Raw genomic sequence first — 14222 nt, forward strand, 5'->3', positions numbered from 1 at the left:
GCTTCACTATTAAGGTTTGCGTTTACAGAACTAATACATGTAGAACACTAATGTACATCTAACCATAGCTTTTTGTAAATGTTAGCTTGATAGCTTGACACAGGAGTAAGAGATAAGGTACTTTGTGACTTCCTCTCTGCTCCTATTTTAAACCAACAAATAAATAAATCCAAAAAGTATTTATTACTTATGCTGGAGAACGTTAGTTCATTCATTACGGATATTCAGATTAATAAAGATCAAGCTTGGTAAAACATCAAATGTTCTGAAATATCACAAACTTTTGAGTCACTAATTATCATATGGAAGAAGATTAGATTAGGTACTGTTTTATTATACAATAAAGGTTAATATGGATGCATTATAGTTATTTATGGAATAAATTACAAGGTTTCGTGCGCGTTATTCATTGTAGTCGTGTAGTAATAAGAAACAAAATAACACCAAAATGTGAACATTGCAATGTTAGTATATATATACATATGCATCATTAAGCTACTACTACTACAACAGCTTACAAATCATTAAACCTAAAATGGCTTCATCATTGTCATTATCAAATAATAGGATTACCAAAACACTAATGACTTTACTCATCATAAACTTCTTATACCTATTTCTAACAACTTCAGCTGTGACCAACTCCAATTCCTACTCCCACTTCTCAAGATTCTCCTCATCATCAAGAACCAAACAAGTGTTCCTTGCATCGGTCCAAGAGAGTATGAGCCATGCACTCTTGGCTCGTTCTCTCGCTTTCAACCTCACTCTTTCTCAACGTACCGAACAAGTCCACGTGTCCGACCCCATCCACGACTGCCTTGAGCTCCTAGACGACACACTTGAAATGTTGTCTCGCATCACTTCAAGTGATGACGATGAAGACGTTCATACATGGCTAAGCGCAACACTCACAAACCAAGACACTTGTGAGCAGAGCCTCCAAGAAAAATCTAACTCTTACAACCACGGAATCGCGATGGATTTCGTCGCAAGAAACCTCTCAAGTTTGCTAACTAACTCGCTAGAGTTGTTCGTATCCCTGAAGTCTAAACCCCAGAGGCTCTTGTCGGAACATGAGCAGTTTCCGAGGTTTCTTACTTCGTCGGAGGAGCGGAGGCTTCTAGAAGCATCGGTGGAAGAACTGAAGATTGATGCGGTGGTGGCTGCAGACGGAAGTGGGACACACAAAACAGTAGGAGAAGCGTTGTTGGCTTGTTCGTTGGCGAGTAGTGGAGGAAGGACCGTGATTCACTTGAAAGCTGGGACCTATAAGGAGAACATTAACATCCCGACGAAGCAGAAGAACGTTATGTTAGTTGGTGATGGGAAGGGCGTAACGGTCATTGTAGGTAGCAGAAGTAATAGAGGCGGCTACACTACTTACAAGACTGGATTTTATAAACGGATACAGACCTCTCTTTCTCTCTCCTCACTTTCTCTCTCGAAGGCCAACGAAGTAGATCTCACTCGCTCCGGTACGGACAGCGCGTGAGCGCAGGTTCCGGCACCGGAGGCTTCTCCTCTGCCCTTGTCTCTTTGTTTTCTCTTTTGCTTCACCGGTGTCCCCTTCACTCTCCCTGCCTTGTCGTCGCTCTGCTTCTGGTGACCCGTCGTTTTCGTCTCTGCTGCAGGGGAGCTCCGGTTTCAGCGTGGTCTGCTAGGTGGTTGGAGTCTAGACGCAGAGAGGGTGTGGTTTCGTCTGGTGTGGTCGGATTTTAGGGTTTGGCAGGAAGCCCTTTTACTTCTTGTAGGTTCGATTGCGCGTGGAGGAGGTTCGGCTGTCTCATTTGTTCTGTTCCGGTTGGTAGCTTTCGAGCTTCCTTAGTCCGTGCGGTGAGTGAGAGGCGTGTAGCAGCAAATCATCGACTTTACCTTGGTGTCTTGGATTGGCGGGATCTGCGTCGCTACTGCCTAAGGAACTCTGGAGGTTCCCTTTAACTCAGAGGCTCGCTTAGCTCCGGTTTCTGGCGTGTGTCGGAGCCCGCGGTGTTGGCGTGTGGTAGAGGCAGCGCTGCAATATCGAAGGTGGTCGTCTATGGCCTCTCAGATGCGGTTTTGCTTACTCCTTCTGGATCTCCTTCCTCTTCCCGGTGAGTGGTTCCTGTAACCAAGGAGAGTTATGTCGACGTTTCTCTCTGGTGGTGTTGCTCGTGTTCGTATTGGTGTGGTGGGTTCGTGCCACCGAGCCTTCCTTCTCACAAGATAAAGCTTTCCTATCTCCTGTTCTTGGAGAAGGCGGTGGACGAGGCTTCTATTGGCTTCTTCTGTCTGAGGAGTCTTTGTATCCTCGGTGGATCTTCCGGCTTTGTGACATATCCCGAGGCCGTGTATCGTTTTCGATCATGGCAGTGTTACATCGCATTAGCTTTTGCAGGTTTTGTAGCAGCGTTCAGGTTTCCATTCATGGCAATCGGTCCGTACCCGCTTTGTCTTTATTTGTCTTGGGTTTGAAGACTTTGGTCTCCTCTCCCTGGTCAGTTTGTGCGGTAGGAGGCAGTGCAGTCGGGCGGGAGCGATTTTCAAAGGTTTGTGTTCCTTCCCATCCTTCTATAGCATTTGTGCGTTCATCGAAGGAGACGGTTATAAAGGTTTGAGGCGATCATCGGAAACTAGCTACTCCAAAGACGACAAGGATAGTCCCGGCATCCTTGGCAACAAGGAGAACCTCACCTATCCAAAGTCATCGTCGGAGGTTGAGAACGGCAACCGATTCTCGAGAAAATTGAAAAACGGATGAGCGGAATGTGCCGGGTTTAGTGGGTGGGCGAAGCTCGTTTTAGTAATAGATTGCCTCGAGAACTTTTGTTCAAATCATCCTTGTAATCGAATCTTGTAATTCCCGTTTCGGGTTGTTCAATTAATATATCTATTTAAAAAAAAAAAAAAAAAAAAAAAAAAAAAAAAAAAAAAAAAAAAAAAAAAAGACTGCCACCGTCGGTAAGATACAATATTCGATAAACATATCTCTATGCGTTTCATATATATAAATGTTTTTTAAATATATATATCATATAAATAAATTTGCATTTTTCATAAAGTTTAGTTATTTTATATAATAAAGCATAAATATAGAAAATTTAATAGATTGATTAAATTACTATTTGCTTAATTTTATTAAAGGATTGGTAATTACAGAAAACAAAAGGTTAAAATAAAAATTTAATATTTAAAAAGAATTATGTATGTAAACATAAATTAATCTATCTTTGTGAAACATATATAGTATGTGAATTTCAAATAAAAGCTTTGGGCAAAGGAATAAAAAGTAAAAACTAACATAGTTGTCAGTAAGAAAAAATAAAACTAAGTCTTTTGATTTTAGTTGATAAGACTTTTGGGTTTAGAAAATATAGAAATCAAATCAAATAAGTGTTTGGTTTTTGACATTTTGCCCTTCTAACAAAGTTTTAAAAGTTTTCAAACAAAACTGAACTTTAATCTATTTAGTTCGGTTTTATTTTCTCCATTGATTAAATTTTCACTTAAAAAAAAAAAATTCTTTATTTTTCGGTACGGTATAAATCAGATTCAGACCAGACCGGTTAACGAATTGTTTTGTGTTTTTCAAACTTTGGAAGCTGCTATGGGAGATGGGTTTATAGCGCGCGACATAACCTTCGTGAACAGTGCTGGACCCAGCGCAGAGCAAGCGGTTGCCCTTCGTGTCGGAGCAGATAAATCTGTCGTGTACCGATGCTCCATCGAAGGATACCAAGACTCACTCTACACGCACTCGAAACGACAATTCTACCGAGACACAGACATCACCGGAACCGTCGACTTCGTATTCGGAAACTCCGCCGTCGTATTTCAGTCCTGCAACTTCGTCGCCCGGAAGTCGGGTCAAAAAAACTTCGTGACCGCGCAAGGGCGGAGCAACCCGGGTCAGAACACCGGAATCTCGATACATAACTGCAAGATCACGGCGCAGTCAACGACTTATCTTGGCCGGCCGTGGAAAGAGTATTCAAGAACGGTGGTGATGCAGTCTTTTCTCGGTGGATCGATTCCCCCGTCGGGTTGGTCTCCTTGGTCGGGTGGTTTCGGTCTTAAAACTCTGTTTTACGGAGAGTTTGGTAACTCGGGTCCTGCATCATCGGTTTCGGGTCGGGTTAAATGGGCCGGGTATCATTCTTCTTTAACGGTGAAGGAAGCGGAAGGGTTCACTGTCGCTGGTTTCATTGGCGGGACGATGTGGCTACCGTCAACGGGCGTTAGTTTCGACTCAGGCCTTGTGAAGTGAGCTTAATTGTAATTAAGCTGGTATATGACAATTATCTTAACTGTGTTATAGTCATCATAATTGAATTGTGAGTAATACTGTGATTCAAAATGTGTGCTCAATATTATCTTTTCTTTCTATTATTTGTTTATGAATAAAGTAAGTTAAAGAAAAAGATGGCAAACAAAATATGTGTTCTATAACAATTTATATATATGATTTACAATTTTAAATCATGGATTTTCGTTTAAATTTTTTTCTGTTTAGTTAGTGACTGCAAATAACTAAGCAGTAAGCATACATCTTTGTACCTATCATTTTCCCGAAAGAAACTTGTAGACTACCGTTGTTTGTAAACTGTAAATATATTGGACATGGATTATAAGGCATTTATCTCGAGTCAGACTCGTGTCTCCGTCGCCTCTTCCCCGCATCTTATGGCAGCATAACTTAAACTCAGTATCTTCCGACTCTGTCAAATACTATCCTTTAGAAGCTGTATCGTCGATGACTCTGTGTGCAGTCCTATTCCGGCAGCTTCTCCGCACCTCACTGCAACGTCGGAAGACTCTTGCATCTTCAGAAATAGTGTTTAGCTGCTCACAAAACCTGGTATTTGGGTCCTTCAACGTCGATCTCGACTTCAGCGCATTCCTTCGAATGCAGACTCTAGGATTATAAATGAAGTTTTTCTATGGGTCTCTTCTCTCCTTAGCCGTATCTATCATCTGTCATGTTTTAGCTATTTTTGTCTTTCAGTTTGCCGTCAAGTTTCACTCCGGTTATAATCGCCCATTAGATCTTTAGTTTTTAATATAATCAGTTGTTCAAAAAAAAAAAAAATAAGGCCCATCCATTAATAGGTTTGAAGCCTGAAATAAATGATGATAAAAGGCCTTTTAAACCCGTGACCGATAACATACTAACTAATCTTGGATTATGCTATTTTGTTAATTTTCTTTTCTCAATAATTTTGGTCAAATGGTTGGTCTATTAGTAAACAGTGTCTACATTAGTTCAAATTTCAATCCATTAAAAGATGCTACATGCGATGGTTTTGAGATTTTTTAATCAAAATGGAATCAAATGTTTTATATGATGCTGACTAATTTGTATATCAGCGTTTGCACATGTTTACAAAAGAAAATTGTTAGTAAGTAAATTTTTCGTCAATTTGGATCTATATTGCTCTCTTTCCTTTCTTTCCTTAGAGTTAAGAGGTTATGTAGAGAAATTTTGGTATTGTTATTGAACTATGTAAAATGTTCATTGTCGTATCCTTTGGTTGTTTGATGATCACAGCCTTGTAAGTGGTTTGACTACCCAACATCAAAGTAGCTTATCTGGCTTGTTGCTACTTGCTACTTTTTACTTAGCAAAAGTCTATAATTGGTCGAACGAATTAATTGTGATCTCTATTGGTTAACTCTTTTTGAAACTAAATAATTCTGATCAAACGGTTGGTCTATTAATAGCCAATTAATGCCGTCGTATATCAGTCCAAAGTCTAAACTATTCAAAGATGCTATGTATTGGCACAAAAACTATCAAAATTATGTATGATGGTGATTAGTTTGAATATCATAGTGACATATTATAAACAAGTATTTGACTATTTATTCAACTAAAATGAAAAGAAGTTAGCCCAATATTTTGAAAATATGATCAGTAGTTAATTTAATGCGTATGTTTTCTTCTTATGGAATACAAGACGAAAAGCTTAAAGAAATACACGTACAGTTAATACTAGAGATTTTTTTCTCTTCAATTTAGCTACTATAAGTTGGATACTTGGATATTAATAATCTACATTTAACACCAGGGGTGGGCACTTTACCCGATACCCGAAGTGGCACCCGAACCCGACCCGAAAAACCCGAACCGAAATCCGAACCGAAGTAGTAAAATACCCAAACGGATATTGAATTATGAGAGATCGGATATCCGAACCCGAACGGGTAATACCCGAACCCGAATGGATATCCGAAGATAACCGAACTTATATACCATTAACCATATATTCATAGTTTATTTCTTTAATTTATTCAAAATATTTATATTAATTATACACATGGTTCAAAATTAGATAATATACATATAATTGTAAGAAAAGTGATCTTTTACTCACTTAAAATGCTTAAAATGCATGTCTAAATTTTTGTTTCATGCATTAACAAAAGCTACAGTTAAAATTTTAAAACAATAATCAAATTAGTATCTTTATTTTTAAGATTTTATCTTCAAATCATTCAATGTATTAAAAATACAATATCAGTTAAGTAAAAAAATATATTTTTAAATAGAAAAAAATTGAGAAATAAAGAAGTTAATTTTTTTCGCAAAATCTAAATATCCGAAAACTCGACCCGAAATAACCGAACCCGAATTAAAAATATCCGAATCCGACCCGAAATATAGAAATACCCGAACGGGTTTTATACTCCTATACCGAAATACCCGAAAATCCGAAATACCCGATCCGAACCCGAACGGGTATCCGAACGCCCACTCCTATTTAACACCATACATGTATTTTTTTTTTCGAAACCATACATGTACTTCCGGATATGTAAGTACTCATTGAAACTTCAACACGATGGAAAAAATAATATAGAGCTTATACCAACTAACAATAATTGAAGAATAGTGATTAACAATAATTAATTAGAATTTTAAATGAAAATAAATTAGTTAATTAGGAAGTGGTCTTCGTTAGCTACAAGTATTAAAACCTTGCCTCTCTAACAATAGGCAAGATTGGCCCACCTTTTATTTTCTATGGTTCTGGTTTCTCAACACAGACTATCAAAAAATGATCTCTGTATATGTATGTACGTGTGTGTTATGTATGTGGACACTAAATTTATCCCACGTGCAAACCTTTTGGTTCTGTCCGCTTTTTAAAAATTTTGAAAAGTCTTTTTTTTTTAAATTGTTTTTTACATCAAAGTTTTGCAACTTTTATAAGACCTAGTGATAGCGTTATAAGTATTCTGTAAGTTATTTAGACCGAAACAATGTGAACATGTAATTAGTACGATCTTTCATATTTTTGGAGTTTCATACTAACATGGTCTCTCATCAACTTTTGTTTTTTACGAATACCTGATCTTCTATCTGTTTTGTCTGAACTTCTCGCTGGTAATTCTTTATAGCAATTTGTTTGAACCACAATAATCATAAACATATTTAGCCACTCTTCAGGTTTCTTCGCTTATAACAATAGAGATGTGCTGCCAAATTTGTATTGGGATATATAAAACATACATTTTGTTAATTGAGTTTAAAATTGCTTGCACACTATTTATTCTTCATTCATGGTTTCATTGGTTTGGCCCGTCTCATGAAATAAAAATAACAATGAAAGAAAAGTAGCGCCGTCATATTATCCACCGGAGAAAGCAACATCGTAGCCACGTCAGCAATTACGAGCAGATTCGCCGACAGTTGTAACGTCAAGCTTAAGGAGCCGTCTTCTTTTTTACTAACGTTAATTAACAATAAAACAACTGACAAAAAAGGAGGCCTCAGGGATGACGTAGTTTTTTCACACGTCCCTGGTTTAGAACGTGAATAATGATGTGTAATTCTTTTTCAAGTTTCATAGTTGTCTTCCTCTTTATTTACTAGGCCAAATACCACTTGTTCTTTTCTATTTGTTTTTACATTTTAGCTGAATACTTTTAAAGCTATCCCCAACGACTAACTATTAATTACATAAAAATGAAGCGGAGAATCAAATAAAAACGATTGGTGTAGGCGTGTTGCTAATACTAATCAAGTAATTAAAGCAGAAATTAAAAGTTAAAGGATAGAGAGAAAGGAATGTGGGGGTGGGTAAAGGCCATAGCCATGTGCCTTCATGTGGTGGTTGGCCCATTAGTGGCCCCACTCTACCACTTCTTAACCTCCTTCTTTAGCTAATCTCTTTAATTTAAATCTTATTATCCATTTAGTTAGACTCCTAATATCATTTTTGTGTCTGTAAATTATGATTTCCAGATACTTAGTTACTTGATAAATTTAAAATATTTCTTCTGTGATATAGATGTACAATTTGAAACACTATCGAAAATATTTTGGGACTGATTTAGGGAATTCAATAATATTGGAGTCTAATTTTAAAGAGTGATATATGATAATTAGTGCTAAAACAAAATAATTAATGGCGTGTAAAATACGTCCGGCGGAAAAGCGGTAGGGAGAGAGTGATTAACACAAAAGAGATGGGACTAATGCTAAATTATAGCCTTAACCAAACACAAATTGTATTCCTTAAGTCTCTTTTCTCCGCTCTCTCTCTTTTTTTTTTCTTTTGTTTGAGTTGTTTTCTAAAATTTGTTTATTATAGTGTACATATAATATAATGCTGTTGTCATCTTTTTGGCCAAATCAATTAAATGATCTCAAATACTAAAAAAGATGAAGATGTATTTATAACTGGTGTCGCTGATCTTGCTGGTGAACATTTTATATCTTTGATCACCTTTTGTCACGTTTTATTTTTTTTATAAATCATAGTTTTTAAAGCTAAAATTTGGTTTGATATGTTGTAGTTGCTTTGTTTTCAACTGTGTTACTTCGTATAGTTCAAACTTGGGATCGAATAAAAATCTTATATCGGTTAAAAGCGGTGCAGAATTTTGTTAATAAGTCAGAGATCGGGCAAGTAATATAACTCAACTAATTGACTTTTTTTTGGGGGGGGGGGGGGGGGGTATGTTAATTATTTTGCAATAAAAATGAGCTTGCCTTTTACTAAGTAAAAAAGAGCTTATGGTTTCCATAATTATTCCATACCTATCGTCATTAATTAATGTTAACATGAATGAATACATGTTAGATAAGATATATATAGCTTACCTAATGTTTATCATAACGTCTCTATTAGCTGTTCACGTTAATTAATCTGTACGCATTCGTAGCTAAAATTAACATTTTATAAAAACAAACAAAGAAACATAAAAATGAGGTTGAAATTTTGTTCCATAATCTGATGCCTGCTCCCAATTGCTCTGCTCCTTTTCCGTTTCTACAAAGTATGAGCCAAACGGGCTTAGTTATTTTGCGTCTACGTAAACATCATCCGAATTTTTTTTAAATTTTTAGTTCAAATACTAACATTAAAGTTATTTATATTTTTTCAAATTGGTCAAAAATAGCCAAGTTCTGTTAATCTATTGACATCACTCTTTTTCTTCAAGCCAAACCACTAAATGTCCATTTATTTATTCAAGACTTAATCACCTTAGGTATATATTATACTTGTCTAAATATATAAAATTTGATATCTTAAAAATTTTAGTTTTAAACTCTTAAATTAAAATGATTTTACACATCTTATCATCTTTTTTTTTGGGCAAACTGCAACACATCTTATCATCTTGTAAGCTCGAAATGGTTCCTCTTTTTGGGAAAAGAACAAACTATCCTGAAGATAATGAAGTTAAATGGAATTATAAGACATCTAACTATCCATCAGCTAACATCTTAACAGTACACTAGACCAGACGGATCTTCAAAAATTTAAACAAATTTCTCATATCCTATTAGTAGTCCCAATGTAGAACTTTATTGTTTTATTTTGTCACCAATGAAGAAACTATCACTTAATTACTTAACTTCACATTCTCATATTTTTATGCAATTACATTTGGCGGGTCATTCCGTCATTTATAAAGCTATCAAAGTTCGTTGTCAACAAAATAAAGCTCCTAAATTCAATTTAACAAAGCTAATATAGCAAACCTAATTCTCTTCATCTCTCTTTTTTTTTTCTGAAAACACCCTCTTCATCTCTTCATATATGGTTTTCTTTTACAACTTTGGTCATATTTAGATCATGAAATAGTAAACATGTTTAAAAACTTTACACATGGTTGAACTTTAAAGTGAATTTGATAGGTGTGTCTTGTGATATAAAAAACCATAATTGTAGAAGAAAGGTTAAATATCAGGAAGACTAAATAGTACTATTCACTCTCCCCCCCCCCCCTCTCTCTCTCTCTCCCCACTATTTATTAACCCTAATATTGTGTCATTCTCAAAAAAGTTTTATAAAGGTTCTCAACTAAAGTTCTTATTTTCTCAAAGAACCCAAACAATGGCCTTCGCAGAAAACCACATAAACACAGACGTCCCTGAGAAGGATGTATTTGCCCTCCACTTCCTCCAAACCCTCTCAAATCTCAGTACACAAAACCCTTTCAGTTCTCCGGACAAAAAAAGCGATCGTGTCAAGAAAATCAAGAAGGCTGCGTATGTGTCCATGGCCAGAGCAGCCGGTTGCACTGATCGGCTCTGGAGTAGAGCCCTCTTACAGCGAGCCGCCAAAAGAAACAACAAGATCGTAAGATTCCCTAGGAGGAGGAAGAGGGTGACTTGGCTGAGGAGGAGAAGTAACCGAAGAGATCCAGTAGAAGAGGCAGCGGCGGAGAGGCTGAGGAATCTTGTTCCCGGAGGCGGAGAAATGAAGACTTCAAAGCTGATGGAAGAGACGGCTCATTACATCAAGTGCCTTAGTATGCAGGTCAAGGTCATGCAGTGTCTTGTTGATGGCTTGTCTCCTAAATGATTATCAATCATCATCATCATCAATGATGCATATAAAAATATACGTCACACATATATAGTATTGGAATGGGGTGATCATGATATGTGTACATATTCTTATATGCATACATACGTGTAAGATAGGGTATATGCATATATGAAATGTGTGGATATGTATTAGTCCATAAGTTACAATTTTTTTTTTTTTGAATTTTGATAATAAGGGATTTTATATTTATCATGCTATGATTGTTTAAGTTGGTATTGCTCTTGTATATAAAAAACGTTATAAACATTAGGGTTTGGGAACTTGCAGTTGAAGCTATTCACTACTTTTTAATGTTCTTTTTAGCTATGCGCTACTATAGGCTCGCCTTGATTGTAATTCATCAATGATGATTTTATGGCTGAATTATATATTTACTTTTGTAACTTACACAATAAACTATAGTTTTATTATAAATTTAGAATTATCATAAAATATACATTATACTAGTGGTTTCACATAAAAAGTTAGTTTCATTGTGCATCTAATTCAATTTTCATTGTGAATGGTACTTTACGCCATATCAGATATTAGCAATGGATGATTCAGGGTTTATGAGAAAATTAGTCATGCCAAACTCATCCTGGTTATGATTCTTAATGTTAAAACAAATATTTTACATTTTTTTAATTAACGCACACACTACCGTATTTATGCAGGATTGAAATCAAAACTACAAACACAATCACATAATTAACAAAAAGACAACTAAACTACGTAACTCCGATTTATATTTGTTTTCTTTCTAAGCGATCGCAACTTTACGTGCGAACTGGATTTTCCACACATATTATATTATGAAGTTGGTCATACATATACTTCACACGATTGGCCTTTACTTTATCAATAATGAACACACGTGCATGTAAATACACTGGTCACTGTTTTGGTCAATTCCACATCAATGATCATCGATCATGCACTTTGACAAACTTTACAAATTTCATGCACTTTTGCACATCAATGATCACTGTTATGGACTCTGTACAAAACACTTCATGAGTTACTTTTGGGTATCCTATTACGTTTAGATTTGTCTAGAGCTTAACATCAGCTTTATGCATCTCTCATAGTTTAAATCTCCTAAGCTTTGCTAGATGTTCAAGGGTAAGCTGAGCTTGTTTGGTAGATCTCACACACACCATTAGAGTGATGATCCTCTGGTGTATGAGACTCTGGCTCTTCGATACCATAGTTCCATAGTTCTTTAAGCTCTCCTCTACCAACCCCTAGAACGACAGCTAAACCTAGAGAGAAACAAACACATCAGGTTTTGTTTGAATAACAATGGACAGAAACAGATGGAAGAGAGAAACTCAAGCTCCTGTATTACCTAGTGTGGAGGGAACTATTTAGAGCAGCGCAGGTTGGCCATGTCCGTCCATTAGATACAGACCTAGATACGTCTGTAACAGACCTAGACAACATAACAGGAAGAAACTATGTTTCAGCGAAGTTTCAAAGATTGTGAAAATGTGCTAAAATAGTAAATCATTCAGCCATGTTTGCAGTGCAGAGTGAAACTTACCTACTCCGTAGCCAATAGTCAACCAAAGAAAGTACCCACTTGACACCACCCTCTTTTTGAACTTGTCATATCTGAGAGACCAAAGAGAAGAGAGCAAGCATCAAAGTCAGAAAGAACTGAACAAACATAAGAGTAAAAGATGTCATATACAGACGCGCAGCAAAGAAGCACGGTAGCAACCTGAGAGTACAGCAAAACACTATCAGCAATTTAATCACAAATCACTACTACATAACAAGTCAAGACTTAACTACCTTGATGTTAGGTAATCGAACCACTTGCAAGGCTGTGATTATCAAACAGATCCCCTGTCAATGAAATATTTCACATACTAAAAAAACTTCTCTACATGACAGCATGAAGAAAAAAAAACAGAGCTTTACCAAGATGTCTTGCCCAACCCAAGCATAAGATGTGTGCCGCTTTACAAACCAGAAGACAGCAAACGCTAGACAGATTATATTCACCAAAAGCGACATCCATGACACTGTCCCAACCAGAGGGAGCTTCACAGACTTCCGACCAAGACGTCTGCAGCTTCTGCAGACGGATCACAACATATATCCATTAAGAGATGTTAAAGAAGTTTAATATTTAGGAATAATTGAGAATACCTCAATAAAACTGCCATAATGATGTTATGCATACCCTGAAAACAACAGAGACTTTGTTAACCTGATGAGACAAAAAGCAAACATTCATTCAATCTCAATAATTCTACACTAGTCTAGTTCAAAACCACAAGAATGTTCACCTGCATGCCACCGATGCAGATGAATATAGTGAGCACCCATACAAACCATGATGACATGAAGTAGAAAAGCAGCAAGAGGAAAATTGAGGCTGTTGCTATAAAGAACACAGCACCAGTGGACACTTATATCAAGGATCTCCTTCTCTGGATCATCTTTTCTAGTTCCAACACTAGAAAGTTCCTGGAGAAAATTAAGTTCTAAAATCAATCTTCTTTCTTTGATAAAGAGTTAATTATAGAGTAATATACATGGTGAACACCAAGCAAGGACTTGAAAGATGTTATTAACCTTTGATAATATGTTGTAAGATTCATTGGCTTGGTCAGGATCTGTAAGCTCAGACCATAGAGATCCAACGACAACAGTGCCAACAGCCATGAGCAACAGCAATCCAGCTGTGAAGTCCACAGCAGGACGAGTTGGTGCGTACAACAGAAGCTCAACTACAAAGAATAATAATAAGACGTTTTTAGAAGATCAACCACAACTCAATAAAGCCTATCTAACGAGTCTACAACACTCACCACTCTTGTTTTCTACCATAGACTTGTTGAGAGCATCCCCGCTTTGACTTAGAGATCATTAAAACAGGTATGGTCACATTCAAAGTTGTATCCTTTTCCATACACCCCATCCATCTCATCAAGATCTAAAAAAAGAATAATTTAAATGACACAAAGCTTCCATTTTTTCACAAACCCATTGCGAAAAAAACCAAACCTTCTTTGTCATTAATAACCAACAGAGCAGAAGCACCAGCTTCCTCAGTGAAAGCACAGTTTCCACGAACCGACAATGCAATACGTCCATCTAACTGAAACAAGATGGAACATTCAGTAATCTGAACAAAGCTATAGACTTTAAGAGAGAGAGAGAGAGTGACAGTGGAAGAGAGATTGGAACATGAGTCCAGAGGATCCACAAGAGAAGCTTCGAGTCTAACGCTTTGATGAGCTTCAGAAGGTAAGGAAGCTCCGAATTGAGCAGTTAAGCCGGTAAAGTAAGAACCTTTAACGCCGTCTACCCAGTTCAAGACCTTCACCTGTAGGTGGAAGGTTTCAAGTTAATAACTATAGAAACAATTATAATTATATATGTTATGTCTCAATATCACTT

General features: G+C 36.6%; 2 protein-coding genes and 1 pseudogene across 2 annotated transcripts; 2 read left to right on the forward strand and 1 right to left on the reverse strand.

Moving 5' to 3' along the window:
* The first annotated feature begins 491 nt into the window (after positions 1–491).
* LOC108848935 (probable pectinesterase/pectinesterase inhibitor 16) lies at positions 492–4461 on the forward strand. The gene is made up of 3 exons (XM_057009810.1): positions 492–1387; positions 2925–2940; positions 3582–4461. The coding sequence occupies exons 1-3, from the start codon at positions 536–538 to the stop codon at positions 4244–4246; spliced, it is 1533 nt and encodes a 510-aa protein (XP_056865790.1). The 5' UTR covers positions 492–535; the 3' UTR covers positions 4247–4461.
* Positions 4462–10268: 5807 nt separating this feature from the next.
* LOC108851920 (transcription factor IBH1) lies at positions 10269–11086 on the forward strand. Its single transcript, XM_018625397.2, has one exon. The coding sequence runs from the start codon at positions 10329–10331 to the stop codon at positions 10797–10799; it is 471 nt and encodes a 156-aa protein (XP_018480899.1). The 5' UTR covers positions 10269–10328; the 3' UTR covers positions 10800–11086.
* A 553-nt stretch (positions 11087–11639) lies between these two features.
* On the reverse strand, positions 11640–14169 carry LOC108851052 (signal peptide peptidase-like 3; annotated as a pseudogene).
* Positions 14170–14222: the final 53 nt, after the last annotated feature.

The sequence above is a fragment of the Raphanus sativus genome, chromosome 4 (assembly GCF_000801105.2).
Source record: "Raphanus sativus cultivar WK10039 chromosome 4, ASM80110v3, whole genome shotgun sequence".
NCBI classification, from domain to species: Eukaryota; Viridiplantae; Streptophyta; class Magnoliopsida; order Brassicales; family Brassicaceae; genus Raphanus; species Raphanus sativus.

Bases quoted from the DNA above. Each gene is read 5' to 3' on its own strand.
- LOC108848935 (XM_057009810.1), top strand. From the start codon at position 536: ATGGCTTCATCATTGTCATTATCAAATAATAGGATTACCAAAACACTA.
- LOC108851920 (XM_018625397.2), top strand. From the start codon at position 10,329: ATGGCCTTCGCAGAAAACCACATAAACACAGACGTCCCTGAGAAGGAT.